At 43.4% G+C, this 18,804-nt stretch overlaps 1 protein-coding gene across 5 annotated transcripts in view; it reads right to left on the bottom strand.

Moving 5' to 3' along the window:
- Positions 1-2,803: 2,803 nt before the first annotated feature.
- Positions 2,804-18,804, bottom strand: part of nkd1 (NKD inhibitor of WNT signaling pathway 1) — a 44,792-nt gene continuing 28,791 nt past the window's right edge. Inside the window, exons 5-12 of one of the 5 annotated variants that reach the window (XM_034287190.1) lie at positions 17,493-17,599; positions 17,285-17,380; positions 14,540-14,687; positions 13,526-13,607; positions 13,246-13,403; positions 12,786-12,971; positions 12,553-12,634; positions 2,804-3,417 (exon numbers count right to left, since the gene is read on the bottom strand). In XM_034287190.1, the coding sequence (XP_034143081.1) occupies positions 3,270-3,417; positions 12,553-12,634; positions 12,786-12,971; positions 13,246-13,403; positions 13,526-13,607; positions 14,540-14,687; positions 17,285-17,380; positions 17,493-17,599 (1,007 nt within the window). In that variant the 3' untranslated portion in view covers positions 2,804-3,269. Of the gene's footprint in view, positions 3,418-8,252; positions 12,972-13,245; positions 13,404-13,525; positions 13,608-14,539; positions 14,688-17,284; positions 17,381-17,492; positions 17,600-18,804 lie in introns of those variants that run through there. The other 4 variants (XM_034287192.1, XM_020056790.3, XM_010896574.4 and 1 more) reach the window with 4 other exon arrangements.

Below are 18,804 nucleotides of genomic sequence, written 5' to 3'. Positions count from 1 at the left end.
AGATGTAGCCCAGCTTCACTGGGAAGAATTGCTGTGTAGCAAAACATTTTGGATGGTTGTTGAGATAACTGTTGAGGTTCCACACTCATAAAAAGAGACTCAAATTAATGGAAATGTACAGCCCATTCAGAAGTATGTGGTCACTGTCCTTGCTTTCAAAAGAAAAACTTAAAACTTGTCATTTATTAAAATGACATTAGATTGATCAGAAATACATAGAAGACATTGCTGTAAATGTTTATTGTAGCTGGAAACATTTCTAAGTGACCCCAAACTTTTGAACGGTAGTGTATGTCTATGTTGCGGTCTATCCAAGGTCCATGTATTAATCAAAATTATATAAGCTTACTGATACAGACTAAGCTTAGTGAAAGATAAAAAGGGGGTGGCAGATGCAGGTCTTGTACATTATTATCCTGGTTAAATTATGGAGAGGTTAATTAGCAACAGATTTATTGCAATAATAAAAATAACTTATTGACTCATATGTTCATAAGATTGATGTCCAATTTGTCAGGCTCTCCAGGGCCAGCGAGCTGGGCGAGGGACAGAGGGAAGAACTTAAAAGAGCCGTATAGAACCTGTTTCAAAGGAGACATAGGCAGGGAGCGAGTGTGTTTGAGCATGAGCGCGCACACAAATGGTCGCAAGTGTCTGTGTGTGTCAATCAGGATTTAATTGACAGGAAGATTAAAGCTCACATCTGAGAGAAGATTACGTTTTTTTTTTCCAGACACCATGAAGTCGGAGACACCAAGGAAAGTCTGGTCCCCTCTCCAGTTCGTGGCCGGCCTGGGTTTGGGGTGTGGCAGGTACGGCCGCTCAAGGTTAGCGCTAGGGCCCCCACTGAGCGTATGCTGTCTGAGATGGGTCCTACTTGTTGGACATTCATTTTGAAACTCTGTTTGATCCTTTCATCTACAGCGCTCGACAGCACTCAACGTAAACTACAGAGGCACCTTGCAGCTTGACATCTCTCCATTCATGCTGTACCTTAAACAGCATGCTGCCACTTCAAAGAAGAAGAGCTGCCTTTGATGTTGCAAAAAGAAAGAGACCCAATGATCTAAAACCAATGCAGCAACTTTTGGATGGAGTAGGCTGGCTTCTTTATTCATCTCCAACTAGCCCACTCTCTTTGAGTTTGAGAAGGGTTCTTCTTAATATCTAACCCCTGTTCTGTTCTCTCGGTCCCTGTAAAGTCCTTCCTTGGCAGATATACGGTCCCTTCCTCGGCAAGTCCTTCCTTTGCAGATTCAGCTAAATACAGAAAATACAATTTAAGGCTTCGGTATGCTTCCCAGCCCAACTGGTTTCTGGGGTTTTTCCTTTGTACATGCCTCAGAATAATGCTTATTTCAGACTTAGTACGTATCGAGTAACTTGGTAAGAGATTATGTCATTAAAGGACTCTGGAGGACTCTGGGAAAATAAATATTAATAACAACTTTATTGATAGTGATTAAGAAATACAAACCCCCGGGCGGTAAGTATAGTCCATAGAGATTATACACATGCCTTTGTATACGAGAAACGTCTTTCTGCCAAGCCTTAATGCGACTAACTTATCAATCAGGCAATACAACGTTACGCACCTTAACGTTTGCTTATACTGTATCTAGTTATAATATTTGTTGCGGGACAAAGCTAAGTGAGACTGCAATTTACAAAATGTTTGTGTCTTCAATGCTTTTATGAGAAGATATCATAGTGTACATAGGCCTTAACAGGGAAAAAACAATGAATATCAACATTTTTGTCTAAGGTCAATCCTCTAACCTCCCCCCACACATCAATCAATCAATCAAATTGATTTATAAAGCCCTTTTTACAACAGCAGTTGTCACAAAGTGCTTTACAGAGACAAACGGCCTTAAACCCCAAGGAGCAAACAACAGTCGGGTTGGATTTCAGTGGCTAGGAAAAACTCCCTAAGAAGGACAAATTTTAGGAAGAAACCTAGAGAGGACCCAGGCTCAGAGGGGTGACCAGTCCTCTTCTGGCTGTGCCGGGTGAGATATTAAGAGTCCAATTGGAATAATTTATACATTTCTCTGGGCTAAATCCAGAGTCTATTTGATTCTAGACTAGGTCAAAAGTATGATCAGATGGACAAGGACAGGGACAGCAACGGGCCCCCCAAACCAGGTACTCCGCAGGTGTGGACCAGGACCTCATCTCCTCCTAAAATGTAAAACTGGAGGAGACTGAGAAAAGTTAGAAAGTGCATTCCTCATATCCCCCAGCACAATAATATAGCAGCATCAGATTACCTGGTAAGTGCTGTGTTCGCTGATTGTCTTTACGTGACTAACACTACTTAAATTTAAGTAGAAGACCGACAGGAAACACTGTACATACTGCTTCAAAAGAACAAACATCCGTCAGCATTACAGGTCCTGTTAAATCTTTTAAAGCTAGTGTGAAGTTTGGGTCCCCTAATGATGATGTAGCTTGCAAAAGGCTTGACAAAAATGTATGGATCTCTACAAACATGAATATATTTCGAATGGGTTTCATTCTGTTTTTTTCTGGCCATCTACACACAATTTTATAATTAAACAATAATCTAGGAGCACCCTTTTGAACTCAAAAAAGGTATTTGATTGAGTTGATCTATTAACAGGCACCACTGATTTACGCTGGCATTTCACTTATTTTAAACATATTTGTTTATTGTATGTTCCCCAGGCCTTGCACAGTTTTGGCCATGTCTAAGAGGCTACCCTAAAATTGATGCCTAAATATTTTTTTTTTTTGGATTTTTACACAGATTTACAGTATAATAAAACAAGGACACAGAGAGAGACTCGCGTCTCTTCACATGTCCACCAAGTGATTACTGTTTAATCCAGCCAATGTCGTCACATAAAATGTTTAACAAGCAAGGCCCAGCACAAATGTCAACAGACTGTAAAAGTGATATTCAGTGCTAGCGACTGACTAAAGGGGCAGACAGCCAGAACTTGGAACACTTTGTCAGCTCCTTTCTCAATTTCGTGAACTTGACAATTATTGAAGTGGTTTTATTTTTTACCCCCTCTTTTTTAAACATAAAAGGCTGCCACACCAATTAGCTTTCATTTTCTTTTTTCTCTTTTTCTTTCTTTTCATGCACTTGAGTCTGCAGAAAACGGCATATTCCAATCATTTGCATTATCCCGTGAATCTAGGCTTTGAAGTTCAGAGATGCTGTTTTAAAAAGGGGCCAACTTATCCTCCATGAAAAAAATCTAAACCCATAAATACTCTGGAACAGATGTACATTATCATTGGATTTGCTTTTTTCTTTTCGGTCCTGTATTGGTAATCGAGTACCTTGTGTCCTTCTCATCCGTAGCGTTTAGCATCTCGTCTCTACAGAAGCTAGCACCCCACTGGGCCAATTCGCACTTCAAAGCTCTCGCTGCATATCTGCTGAAGACAAAGCACAGAGAACACATATGGCAGCCTTTCATTTTTCCACATTTGAGTCAATATCATTGCTTCTACTACTTTTGGCAACAACGAGATAGAGTTCATTTTCAACCCCCTCCCAACAGCCTCAACTCCCACGCCCAATCTAGCAGGGCACCAGAGCAGAAGAGGATAATTTTCCATTATTACAACTGGCAGTTTATGATTTATCAGCAAGAAAACATTTGAAGGTATACAATATTCATAATAGTGCTCATTTTGAATCATTGCCTTTATCCTGATTTTAAAAAAAATGCTCTGGAGAAGGTGACAGGTGCTCTAATACCGCTTTCCATTTTCAAGTAAAAAAAACCAACATTTTAAGAAAAGCTTGGCAAAGTCAGGGGGTGGTTACGTGATTGGAATGCATCTTCAAAGAGAAAAGTAAGGAAACAGGAGGGAAAAGCCAGTTGTCACAGGCATTACGTCTTACTCAAGTGTGTAGTATAGGGGAGCTTATCCCTGGAGGCAGTCGCCCAAAACATTTTTGGATTACAGCACAACCTAACATTTACAACATAACCTTATGGGCATCACTCATTACCTACAGAGTGCTGACATTTCCAAATAATATTTAGAAGTATCTACAAGCCAACTAAGTGTATTGACTGTACCGTACAGTCATCGTAAGGATGTTTTTATTTTATTACGCTTTTTCTGTTTTTCTTACAGATGCATTAATTCAGTTGGGTGTGATTTTTCTGAATGTTGCTCTATGGATCTGTATATCTAATCTAACACACCTGATTCTAATAATTTTCCGGATTAAAAGCTTAAATGGGTTAGTCACAAATGGGGGTTGAAGAGAAAACCTACAGGACAGTAGGTCTACAGGAATAGGGTTGGGCAGCCCTGTATATGTAGTGGGATTTCAAATATTGTCAGTCCAACAGTGACCAGTATAGGTTACTCTCATTTAAAAACAGCAAGTCAATTCAAGGACACTGGTTCCTTTAAAAGTACAAAATCCCTCCAAGGACACTGCGGTCAGGGCCTCAGCATGCCCATCGCACGGTGCCCTTCCCTGAAATCTCTGGACTACCACAATTGGTTTGGACTGTAGAATCCTCTGGACACCTTTAGTTCCTCCAAACAAATCTACCTAAGTGAGAGGTGTCCATCTTAGCTAAATCGTCTCTGACACTATTTGTATGTTCTAGGACAGGGAGGCTCTATGGGGTCCAGAGCCTGCTGGTTGTCTGTTCTACCTCATGATTATTTGCACTCACCTGGTATCCCTAGTCTAAATAAGTCCCTGTTTAGAGGGTTGCAGGGATAAAAGGAACAGGATTCGAGGTCCAGAGTTGAGTTTGAGGGGTCTGTAAATTCAAGTGTGTTTTGCCAAAGTTAAAAAAAGGTTCCAATCCATTATTCATTGCCCCTTTTGTAATACTGTATGTTAACATTTTGCAATGATAATCTCCATTACCCTTCTTGTAAAGTCGTACGCATTACGCAGAAGGCATTACCTTGGAAACATAATTCATAAAATAATTCACAACGCTTTTATAAAACAGCATCATAATTATTCATCTTCAATACAGTTGATGTATAAATGTTAGAGTATGATTCAATTAATAAACGAATATATTATAGTTAAATCTGTTTAATATTCCTTTAATAATAACCAAATGTAGTTGTTACATTAAGCCTTTACATTACACAGTTTAGGAGAGACTGTGAATCTGAGAGTTTAATGGATATGTAATATCCTCATAGCTTCATAGACGGAGCTCAGTGTTTTTATAAACAGTATTATTCATTTATCTTTTAGGCTCAAATGGCCAGATCATAAACTAATCTAAAAACTGTTCTCCAAGGACACTGTATAGATAATTGATTATGACATGCAAATTGCAACAAACTGTGGCTGTCTGCCCATGATAAATGTCTCTATTAAGGATTAACTTTTAACATTCTGGCTTTCCTCTAGTCTAAAATCAAGTGGTTACTTTCACATTTAAGTCATTTAGTAGCCTTTATCCAGAGCTAATTAAAGCATTTTTGTATAAATGTTCTAACTTTCTTGTAGTGATTATGTTGTCTGAGCATTTAGGTACTAAAGCTTATGGTGATCGTGCAGTTGTAACAATCACTGATAATTCACAGTTTAAGAGGATTTATTGCAAAACAAAACTTTGTGAACATTCTGTGATTTGACAAACCAAAAATGGACAAACAATGTTCAGATTGTTTTTGTTTTTTGTTTCTCTGTGTCATTTCAAATTGTGTATTGGGAGTATTTAGAGTTAGCCAAAACAAATAGGTTAATTATATTTACTTATATTTACTTTTTTTTTTACTGGGACATTGAAAAGGTTGGAATTAATGCAATTATTAGCATTATTTGTGTTAACACCTCCTTTCTGGAGTCTGTAATTCATTTTTTTATGGTTTTTCACCAAAGAGGTTCATAAATACATCACTGTGAAGGCTTCTTCACTTGCAGAATATTGCTTACAAGCAGGGCTCCGACTAGGATCACTTTTCATCAGGTCGGACTTGGCTCCTTTTGTTACTGCATCCTAGAGTGCTAGTTACCTACAAACTCAATCTTCTGTTAAGGTCCGTTTTTTGCCAGCAATCAAGTTGTCTGAGTGTGCTGTAGATCTCAGCAGTATCCCTAAAGTTGTATCAAAATATTTCCTAACTTTTCTGAATTATCCTTGGGTAATACTTGTTCTCACAAGCAGTTACAACACTTAGAACAAGTACACAGACAAACAAGAAGATTGAAAGAGAGAACAGAAGACAAAGAAAAAGAAGAGAAAGGGAGAAATAGAGATGGAGTGATCCAGATATTGATCAGTCAAATTATTCCAGTGTGATATCTCTCTGGACATCCTGCTAAACCAGCCTGTCTGTGCCACTCTGCTCTGATAGGTTTGACAGGAAACTAGACTCACACAGTAGGGAAAGAAGCCTTTTTTTTCTTACCTAAAAAAGATGACCTGCAAGTATAAAATGCATCCCAAAGTCAAAGAAATCCCCAAATCCTAAGAATGACTTTGAGAATAATCTTAGATATTGCTTTGGTTTTCATGCCCACTCATGGCTAGAACTGGATAACATATCTCTGTGAAGACCATGCAGTCAGCTGGGCATGTGACTGATGTATTGAAAGGTGAAATGAAAAGAAAGAGCTCTGGAAATGTCTTGGTGTGATGTGTCAGTGTTGAAGGGATAGATCATGTTTGTATGATGCAGTCCCCCAAATATCAACGTGGCCGATATAAATGGGCTGTGTTTGCGAGAGAAAGGCAGATCACGTTGCCAAGAATCGCGGACACTGCGGTCGTCCCAACGAAAGATAAGGGCTTAAGCCACATATCAAAGTGTGTGCATGCAGAGAGCATGGCATGATGGGCAGCTGTGGCCAGACAGATTTGGGATCCCACCAAGGCTCCACGGGACAGGGTAGAAAGGATCCTCCACACCCCCTCTCTAGCGTCCTCCTCCCTGCTCATTCCCACATGTTACCGGGAACATCAAACACACAGGCAGCATGTCAATATACAAATGCACACGCAGATTAAACTACGGAAAATAAGCCCCCAGAACACACTAGTGCGTCTTTGATTCCCTCAACCGTCTCATTGTCATTAATAGACTCAGCAACCTAGGGTTGTCAGAGAACAGTCTAGCCTGGATTGACCCTATTTTCTTTATGCTTTAATATTATTGCACTCACTGTGGGTACATTTATCCTGCATACAACTGGCCCCTCACGAAACACTGTGATGACCACCCTAAAACAAGCCAGTCTCAGTGCTTCAGGGCCAGGGACTTAAACATTAGGGCGGACACAAAAATAGTGAAAGAATAACAACACACTGCAGAACCAATCAGAAGCCATCATAGTGTTACAATTAATTCACCCAAAAGCAAGGGGATAGGCTTCCAAACCAGTGGAGGGCTGGCTGCCTCTCAACTCTTTTGTAAATAGTTGACTCCAGACTATTGAAGTTAGGGTGGCAGATCTCAATAGTCTGGTCACTCAAAGCCTGCTTTCCCCTGAACAATCTTTGCTGTACATGGGTCAGTGTCAAGAGTATGTCGACACCAACATATACTTTGGAATAATGGCTTGACTGCTCAGTCATTACATACCCATATCTCCCACCTTTAGTCCACAGTTAAATCCACAATTGGTTTATTGTTCTACAAGAAGGCATCAAGAAACCCACAATGATAAGTATGAATTACATAAATTGCCATCCTGCCAATCGTGGACTACGGCGACAAAGTTTACAGACTTACCACTGAAACACTCCTCTTTAAATGTTATGTAATTGACCACACTGCCATCTGTTTTATCCTCCCCTTCAACACTGAACACTATGACCTTTACATTCTGGTCAACTGGCCCTCATTACGCATCACCAGATTCACCGGTAAAATATATATTTTCAGTCTTAGGCACATCCTTCCTCTACCTCACTATTCAACATCAGCCATTCTAACCACAACCAGCTCTAGTAGACACCTTGGCCGTCATACATTTTAAACATCAGCCGCCAATGACTGGAATAACGTTGGGAAAAGACTCTCAAACCTGACATTTTCCTCACACCTCACTCCTACAGGAAACTAACAGAGTGGTTATCCAGTGCAACTGGTAAATATACAGTCTATCTTTATATGGTGTAATTTGATGATTATGTTTATTTCCTTTGTATACACCGAGCATTTTTATTTTTACATTATGTGGTACATATACACACTCCATTTGGTAACAAAATGTGAAATATATATAAAGGATTTTAAATACATGCAAAATATAAAAATATTGGCTAGTATAGTTAATTTATTTATTTCCAAATGTATTTACAAATTTAATACATTAAAAAATACACTTAAAATGCAGAAAAATAGATTATTTGGGCACATTCTTATATTTCACATGCATAGTAAAATGCAGACCCACATACACCCACACACACACACACACACACACACAAACACACACACACAGGCACACAGGCACACACATACACAAACATACATAGACATCAAAAGTTTCAACACAAATACCCACAGCAGCACCACAGAACAGATCTATGTGAAGTGAAGTCAGCAAACATATTTTGGGGAACAGGTTCATACTTTAATGAATGGGAATTTTCCTTGGCACAGTTCTGCTATCAAATAAATAAGCAATTAATAAAAAATAAAAAAAACATCTATATAAACTAAACAAAGTCTTATAAAAATACATTAGGGAAGAAGAGAGCATATGCACGTCTGGAGGAACTGAACAGCTAGTGCTAGACATGTTTAATTTACAAGCAACAAGAAGTGAAAGAAAAGCGGTAAAAAGAGACAACTGTCCTTCCCAATTACCACTGATTGGCTCAGCTGATGTTGTGGATAAGTGACAAAATAGTAGGCAAGTGTGATAGCTTGGCAGGCATACTGTATATTCCCTCAGTCATTCAATATTATAAATAAGTTTATTCCTTCTACGACAAAGATATAACCTTTCTGCAGTCCATATACTATTTACATCAGTTAAAAAAGTAGATACATAAATCCTACAAAAGAAATTAGTGGTGGAATACATAGAGAAATAGGTGTATTGGCTGTGAATACTGAAACTGAATACTTTTACAGATGAGGAAGATTCCTTCTGGAGAATGGGTGTAGAACTGTATATGCCAACGCTGTCAGGGGCAAAGCTAGAGTGGCCCCTTAAAGAGGTGTCCTAATCCATAAAGTATCCTACTTATGTAGGCCATGGCCCTAGTTGTGCATTGGGGAATAGGGTTCCATATCAGAAACACTATAGATATGTGTTCAGGTGACTGGCATAGCCTGACTAATACCTTACTATAGAAAGATAGGGCACCACTCAATATACACTACAATAGCCTATGTGCTGCCGAGCAAAGATGGTGAAGAGATAAGACATTTAACTTTTTAACTGAGAATGAGAACACAAGCAGATCCCTCACTACTGGCCATGTCTTGTGTCACTCAGCTGCCCACCCTGCCTAGATCAGACTAAAGGCTGCCTGAAGCTTCCCAACCAAACTGGCTTGCACATATATTATGAGGGGGTTTAAAAAATAAGAAAATGTTTCCCTTTGGTGTGGGGCGTTTCTGTTTTCAACAGTTTGCACGTGACATTCTTTCGTGAAGCAAACCAAAGTTATCCAGACACCTTCGCTGAAATTCCCACAGACATGCACACACGTTTACACCCCAATCCACGCATAGTGAGGACCACCATGAAGGAAGTGTGGCCCGTCTGCCTCGACAGAGTCCCCAATGCAGCCATTTCCAGTATAAGTACCCTAGGGGCAGGTGCTAGAATCAACACCTCTGCTGTTTAGCCCCAGTGTTGCATGTCGTGTAACAGGAATGCAACAACAAGAGTTATAGTGTTGTTATGGGCTATGCAGACAGGCTACTGGCAGGCCAGACAGACAGATGCCAATGCAAGGCAGAGGCTCCAGGGCGGTAGGCATCTCAGAGGGCTTGGAATGGGGTGCAGCTGTGTTTCCCCTGAGGGTGGGAGAGGAGGGTTACAGTGTCCCGTGGGGAGGCCAGCCTGACTGTTGCCTCTGCTAATGGACAGTCTGCAGCTGTGCAGGGCATGGCAACGCTGGAGCCCAGGACAGGACTGGAATGCATAGGATTCCTGCAACTGACCCAAAATGTGCACTTAAGAAGACCTGTAGCCAAGTCTATACCTTAAACATGAGTGTAACACCGGCATTGAGGTCCACACACTCCTCAAACCTGCTCACAACATTAAGCCAGTAGCTAGGTCTAATGGTGACTGACTACAGTGTTTCCCATTTTCCCTGACCAGATGATACTCAGTCAGGTGCTTGTGAAACCTAGATGCAAACCGTAGTAACCTGTCCTGAACCTTGGTGGTGGTACTCTGATGGTTCACCCATGATGGGATGGGATTTCAAAAGTCCTGTGTGGTTGGAGTTGCCTGTCCCTGACAGCAGGCCTTCAGCAGGGTGAATTATGGTCTGGGCCTGGTGACACCTAGCACCAGAGGAATGGGACGGACAGCTGAAAGCCTCCACCCCAGCCCGGCCCGCCCAGCCAGCGTCATAAACAAAGCCTTGTTGGCTGAGCACTGGGGACACATGGCTTGATAGCGGCCTGGTGAAAGGGATGCTGACAGCTGGGGATAGGGGAATGCCACGGGGAGACACAAGAAGGTCATGTGCCTCCCTCCCTACAACTTGGCCTGGATGAGTATACTGTAGGGCTGCTGTGGATTGGCAAACATTATGTATTTCCAGTTCCAATGCACATACAGTAGTCCAGAGTCTCCCTGTGAACTGGAGAAAATCAGAACAATGTCACAGTGTTCAGAAGTTAAACACAAAATAATTGCGTGTGGTTTTAGAGTCGGAGTTCTACCTTAGGAGAGTATAGGAAAAAATGAAGCTTGAGATTGTTGACACTATCACACTATTAAAATAATAAAGCTTGTAATGTTGATAAAAACAGAAGAACAGCATACCTATAGTGTTAAACATGTACATACAATGTGTAGGTAACATATGTTGCAGAGTTTCAACACTACGTGACTGCAAATTGCGTTATTAAAAAAGAGAAGAAAACATCTGAATGATAATAATCATCTTAATACCAACAATTCTAATAAAAGTAATACTAGAGGTAGCAGCTGATTAGCTTTTTCTATTTTCACTCAAAAAGTTTTTTTTAAAATCCTTTCGTTTTTTCTCTCTCAGGGAGTGTCCTGTATTGCATGTGAGAATCAGGAGCTGGGTGATTTAGTCTTTTTTTTATCTGATGCCTGTCTGTCCTCTGTTCTGACAGCCCAAAGTGTCTCCAATGCAACAGCACCAACAAGTGCTTTTCAAGTGGTCTTCAGTGGCAACAGGGGTGTCACAGCAGACAGGGAACACATTCTCACACACCGTACATACACATTAAAATATCCTCTCACACATACAGTATGTACACATTCTCTCTCATATGGACACAAGCACAAAATACACACATGCTCGTTCTCCCAAACAAACACACTGGACACTGGGCATCTGTATTTTATAACTATTTTCCTTCATACATAATTTTCTTTATACAGTAAATCACAGTCTTTCCTTCCAAACCGGCCCCTCTCCTTATTTCCTCTCCCACTAAAGAGCCCATTCCAATAGAGCACCATGCTGGTGGTGCCAGTATGACATTATAAAGTAACTTAGTCCATCAGAGTAAAAAAAACAGAGCGAGAGAGCTATGAGAGTGCTCTGATGTATTACAGCCCTAAAATATATATATATGTAGTTTCTTCTTCTGTTCCTCTGAGGCGTTCTGTTCGGCTCCTGGTTCATGGTTACTACCACACCAGAAGACCTAGACACTTTCTGTTGCTTCAGAAGGACTCATGCCTGAACAACCCCATAATAATATGCCCCAGACCTCCCTCTGTCTGGACAACTTAACCCTCCTGATGTCCTCTCAAACCACAGGGTCAGCTCTCCTTAACAATGACACAGCGCTAGCTGTGCTGTTGCTATGAGGGAGGGCCCTGTCTTCAGAGTCTACTGGCCATGCTGTGGGGGAGGGGCCTGTCTTGAGAGTCAATTGTCCGTGTTGTGAGGGGGGGGCCTGTCTTCAGAGTCTACTGGCCATGCTGTGAGGGAGGGGCCTGTCATCAGAGTCTACTGGCCATGCTGCGAGGGAGGGGCCTGACTTCAGAGTGTACTGGCCATGCTTGCGAGGGAAGGGCCTGTCATCAGAGTCTACTGTCCGTGCTGTGAGGGAGGGGCCTGTATTCAGAGTCTACTGTCCGTGCTGTGAGGGAGGGGCCAGTCATCAGAGTCTACTGTTCGTGCTGTGAGGGAGGGGCCTGTATTCAGAGTCTACTGTCCGTGCTGTGAGGGAGGGGCCTGTCTTCAGAGTCTACTGGCCATGCTGAGTCGGGGAGAAGGTGTTCTGTGGTTGGGGGCAGCAGGGCAGGGGATAGCAGACTGCCTCTCAGGACTGGTAGAAGTGGTGGTAGTGGTGGTGGTGCTCATGATGATGATGGTGCTCGTGCCTCTGAACCATTTGGGCCAGCCCTCCTTCATAGAGCAACACACCAGGCAGGTCCCTCACCTGCTCCTTCTCCACCACCGGCCCCACTGTAGCCCCCAGGGCCCGGTACTGCTGCTGGCCTTCCCTGGCCCTCTGCTTGTGCCTGCGGTAGGGGGCGGAGGACTGGTGAGGTGGGGTCTGGCTGGGCAGGGCCGGGGGGGGTGGAGCCCCCCTACTCCTCATCACTCTGCCCATGGCAGTTTGTGTGGGGGGGGTGCGGCTGTGTGACTTAGGGGAGCGCAGGGCGTGTTTACCCAAGTCTTTGCTTAGTCGTGGGGGACACGAGGTGTCTGGGCCCGGGACGGCACTGCTGTCCGTGGCCACCTGCGAGCGCCGGTGGTGGGAGTAGGAGTGGCCATTCTCTGGTTCATGAGAGCGAGACCTGATCTGGTTCGGCGGTCGAGTTTGTGGTTCTGCTTTCACAGGCTCAGTGTTGGGTGCTGTAGAGTAGATGAACACAGTTTAGAATAATAACCCATAAAGGCCTACAACAGCTTGCTATAGTACAGAAAATGATTCCACACACCAAGCAGGCGCTGAGATAACGAAGGCCTTTCTACATCTGGACGCAGCTTCAAAGGACAGTGATACTCCAGCTGATCAGTGTCTCTAGCTTTCCGATCTCTCTACCATCGCCCCGTAACCCTAGGCCCCCATTGCCCCCTGCCCGCTGGCTCTCCACACCCCTGGCACAGCCTGCCAGGGCCGGCTCACCTGCTCCGAAGCGGGATGTGTAGTTCTCGATGCCTGCCAGGTCTAGATAGTGGTTCCTGCGCTCCAGGTTCTCATCCACACAGTGGCGCTGGCATCCTTCCCTCTGAACCTGGGTTGGTCCCTGCTGCTGGACAGTGTGATGGTCGCTGTGATGGCGCCTGAAGGGATACCGAGAGCCGTGTGGCAGATCATAAACATTTGGTTCATAACAATTGAATAACTGGCTTCAGAGGTATACATGATATGAAGTTATGATTGATCCAGGCTGTAGAACATTTACCTGAGGAGGGCTCGATACTTCTTCTCTGCACTCTTAGAGTCTTCAATGCACTTGTCAGTCTTGGTTCTGGGGTGGGGCATGTCTGTAAGAGAGAGAAAGCAGGACATTATCAAAGAGAGCTGAAAACATAGAGCGCGCACACACGCACACAGAACAGTCACACAACACAGGCCTATTTCTCTTAGAAGAAAGAATCCTTTGTTCACAGCCTTTTACTTTGAAGATCTACAGTATAAGAGAGGAAAAACAACAATGATTCATTTATTCTATTTTCAACTACAGGCCTCATATAAGACATAAAATCAAATCAAAAATACAACCCAGAGTTAATTCATGAAGTTATATCTATAGTAGTGAAGAATTATGAAGACAGCCAGTCAGCCGTTTGCTTTCAAAACCTGCACCTTTTGAGTCACTTGACAGTTATAAATAGCCACAACAACAGGACATAAACAAACAGGATGTTGTTGGTTTTTATTTTTCTTATTTTCTCAGTACTTGTTTACCAAGTTGTCAGCTAAAGAAGTTACGTTGAATGTATGGTCCCGACAGCTCTGAGAAGTGGGGGGTGGGAAAGAAGAAAAAAATTTTATAGAGTAAAGGAAAATGGATGGGGTTTTCAAAAGGACTCTTTCAGAGTATTTGAAGGCACTGGGGGGGCTCTCTTGGCTCTGTCACTACTCCCATCATTAAAAATGAACCCCATTGTGCTTGAGAGAGATGGAGCGATGGAAGAGATGGAGAGACAGGCAGACAGAGAGAAAGTAGCGTCTGACAGTCCTGTGTAGCAGGTGTCTTTCTGCCTGACAACAAACAAGCCTCTGGATGTGCTGACAGCCAAACAGTCAGGTAGGTGAGCCCAAAGTACCCTGCTCTCTCTCCAACCTCTTCTTCCCTCGCTCCTCCCCTCCACATTTCCCCTTCTCCACTCCTGTTCCCCCTCACTTCTCCACCCGCTACACCCTCCTTTGTCTCCTGGTCTTCAGCTCCTTCCTTCCCCATCCTAGTGGTTACCTGCAGTGCCCTGAGCACAGCTCCTCCAGCGCTGGCTGGAGTCAGGGGCCACGGAGAGCTTCACCCGGAGTGTCTTGCTGCTGCTGGGGGAGTGGTTGACCGACGCGTCCACCACCTCATAGATGGTGTGAAGCAGGCTTGTGATGTCCTGAGGGGAAAGGAGAGAGTGAGGCTCCGAGTTAGTACACATCTGACAATCCAGTTACTGTTGTCTATCTGTGTGTAACAGGCAGACAGAGGAGAGGGAGAGAAGAACATGCTGGGCTGTCAGTTGGCTTATTCCATTCTTGTACAGTAATCAAGAAGTGCAAAGATGGGATTAATGATTAAAATGAATGTCAGTGAGGTGGGACGAGATGTGCCTAGAGATCTGATCCGTCAGAACTGATCTGTAGCTTACTCTAAAGCAGCTTTGTTCTACTCTTCCATTATTTTCACCTTCTCTCACTCTTTTATGTTGGAATTGGTTCAATAAAAAGCTTTTAAAACTAGTAACTACCTCGCTTTCCTTATCTTTTTATGTCGTGTTGCTCAGGGCCATAGTACAGACCTTTGCCTCAGGGCTAGGAGTCAGACTCAGAGAAATAACATCTCCATACTAAGACAGTAGAGCACAGAGCATACATACAACATCTAAAACAGCTAAGGTCTTTAGAAGCCTGTTCAGGAAGAGAAATGGATCCAAAGATGGATCAACAACAGTGAGTTTACAAATTTCAAACATTCATAGTGTTTTCCTTCTGAAGGTAAATTACCACAAGTGCTCCCTGGACTACCGCTGCAGTGAAGAGGGGCTCAAACAATCCTCAGAAATTAGGATGCTTTTAGTGTCTATTAAGGCTAGCTAGCTCTGGTTCTCTCTCTAAATAGTCCAACTGCCTGCCTTCGCATTGCCTCTCTCTGACTGCAAGATAAAGGCCTATTATAAGCTCTTTGGGGACTGGCTCCAGATACCGTTTCAAACGCTTAGACATAAAAAAAAAAAAGCCTCCTGTATCATTTTTGGTTTCCATTTTTTCGTATGTGTGAAGAAATAAAGGGATCTGGAGAAGAAAGCTGTGAGCTGCTGCCTGCCGTCTCATGTGCCTGGGGGCTATGGGCAATGCCAAAGAAACTGGAGATCCAACCATTCAACCACACAGAGGACGGCATCAGTCTCTTCACACCATTTCAAAAAAAGAAATACAGGCCTCTCTGACTGCACTACTCAGATCTTTACAAGGCAGAAGAGGCCAGCCTTCTACTGCAGAGAAGGAAAAAGCAAATAACTTTTCCTTAATGTGCTTCCTAGTTGACTGTTTTGTTGAAATAGAATAACACCTTTTCAGACAAATTGAATATCTGCTACGGCATGTACGTTTGTTTGCAACACTACAGCAGTTTAAATACAGACACAACGCCTTTTCTGTATTCAGTTTTGAATCTCCAATGAGCTGGCATTATATTTCTCTGTAGAACAAAGGAAGGGGCCAAAGGACTAGGGCTAGGAGATCAGAAATCTAAATCAAGTGACCTTGTGCTGCCTGTGCGGAGCCTGCCTTTGTAAAGCCCAATCCTCTAACAAATATTTAATGGTTTGTTACTGTCACTCATCAGTATATTCATTACAAAGAAAAAACATAGGTACCCTATGTGTGTTCTGTTTCTAACTGTACACTGATGAACTAAAACATTATGACCACCTGCCTAATATGCTGTTGTTCCTCGGCGTGACGCCAAAACAGCGCCTGACTCTACAAGACCCCTGAAGGTGGTATCTGGCAACAAGACATTAGCAGCAGATCCTTCAAGTCCTGTAAGTTGTGAGGTGGAGCCACCGTGGATCAGACTTGTTGGTCCAGCACATCCCACAGATGCTCAATCGGATTGAGATCTGGGGAATTTGGAGGCCAGGGCAACACCTTGAACTCTTCATTATGTTCATCAAACCATTCCCAAACAATGTGTGCAGTGTGGCAGGGTGCATTATCCTCCTGAAAGAGGCCACTGTCCTCAGGGAATACCATTAACATGAAGGGCTGTACCTGGTCTGCAACAATGTTTAGGTAGGTGGAATGTGTCAAATTGACATCCACATGAATGCCCAGACCCAGGGTTCCCAGCAGAGAATAATACCAAGAGAATAACACTCCCTCCACCGCCTTGTCGTCTTCCCACAGTGCATCCTGGTGCCATCACTTCCACAGGTAAACAGGGCATATCTCATTAACATTTTCACAGTAGACCTTCTGTCGGTTCGGACCAAACAGGGTAGCCTTCATTGCCCTCACGCATCGATGAGCCTTGGGAGCCCAACACCCTGTCGCTGGTTTGTGGTTTGTCCCTCCTCGCACCACTGTGGGTAGGTACTCACCACTGTGGGTAGGTACTCACCACTGCTGACCGGAGCACCCCACATGCCGTTTCAAAGATGTTCTGACCCAGTCGGCTGACCATAACTCCTGCCCAGTTCTCCTACATCCAACCCATCAACTACGAAAACTGATTGTTCCCTTAATCTCTAATCTACCCAGACCTTGTTAGGATGAACATTATTCGCTTCACCTGTGAGTTGTAATAATGTTTTTGCTCATCAGTGGATACTTCCCAATTAATCTGGCTATATTACTCAGGCTGCTATTTTAAAACAATGGGTCAATCTTAACAAACTAAAATGGGTGTGAATGTATTGTGTGAACAGGCAGAAATAGGATTGTATGCATAAATGTAAATATGATATATTTGCTGAGAGGTATCAACGCTTACCTCTCTGGTGACCTTCCCATTGTTGTCAAAGTCATACAGAGTGAACGTCCACTCCTGTCTACTGTCTTCCTCTACTGAGACCGCACACTCCAGCTCCTGCAACCCATTTCAAATCCATCACTATTCTATTGTTGCTCTAGTTTTCTCCCTAAACACCCCAACCCCAACTGCCCCATCCTGGTTGTTCTTATTTGAACTTCACACTCACCTCAAACTGGAGTTGTTTCTGTGTCCCTGCAGGCACCTGGCTCTCTTTCCCCTGGATCTTCTCCTCCACACAGCAACTGTCCACCGTCTTCTCTGGGGGCAAAGCCACTATAAAGGACACATGAAACCACATTACATATAAGCCATAGACACAATGCACATTGGATGCAAATCATTACCATTGAATACAATTGGGAAATGCAAGCATTGCCCCAGGAACGGGTGACGTGGATTAACTGAACACAGACCTCACTAATAAAATGCAAAGAACAGGACCATACACTATAAAGAGGGCCTGAGAAATTAAATTTTAAACTGGGAACAATCTTTTATCTGAACATCAAAGACCCTATGGGAGCCTTCTCTCTGTCTCTGTGCCCACTGCAGCTGAGCTCATAATGCTGGATTGTTAGTGTTGCCAGATATAAAGCCCAGACAGTGTCTAGCGGGGGGACTTCTCATGTGTCACACACCACTACACACGTCCTCATCAACTACATTAGCCCACCACCACTTCCTCCTGTAACTAAACACAACACCGGTCCTTTCATATACGCTCATCAAAATGAAGTGAAAACCTCCGAGGTACTTCCGACCTGGGTACTACAAATGAAAAACCCACCCTGATAGGCCACTGACAGAGGCCATGAATACACCAATGCACTTAGAACACACCGTGGATTGAAGTTAGTGCACTACAGTATGTGTGGATCCGATCCTGGAGACAATAAACACTGCAGATCTGGAGGAGCCGTGAGGACACAGACACACAGGGCCCCTCACTCGCCCCACTCCACAACCCCCCCCCCCCCACCCCCCAAAAAAAAGCCCCTCACCCGCTGCACTTTGAAGTTCCATTCTCAAACCTTTTGGACAAGGATCAGACCGACCGGCTGTAAAACAGAATCACTAATTAATTAAGCCAAGTCAAATCTGAAACACTGTTTGTTGTGCTCGCCAAAGGAGCAGACAGACACAACAGCCCTGTTCTCTCTTTCCTCCTGATTGAGGCAGATCAAAGAGAGGAACCTGTCTGTTCTGTCTCCCGTCCCCTTGGCTGTATGCACAATGAAAGGCAGCATCCTATGGAGGAAATACCAACTTTTAGGGGGACAAAGTATAACCCCCAGGTGCTGAAAGGGAACATTGTGCCATATGTGATGGCCAATGTGTTGGGTTTCGGGTCGAATGTTGAAGAGATTGTGATATTTATCTGTGGGCTAATGAAAAGACTGCATACCAAAATAGCACACTATTCCCTATGTAGATGCACTCTGCTCTCTCCCCCTTCACCTATGACCTGCATGCAGTCA

The sequence above is a fragment of the Esox lucius genome, chromosome 2, assembly GCF_011004845.1.
Source record: "Esox lucius isolate fEsoLuc1 chromosome 2, fEsoLuc1.pri, whole genome shotgun sequence".
Taxonomy (NCBI): Eukaryota; Metazoa; Chordata; class Actinopteri; order Esociformes; family Esocidae; genus Esox; species Esox lucius.
This window is presented reverse-complemented; position numbering and strand designations above follow the sequence as displayed.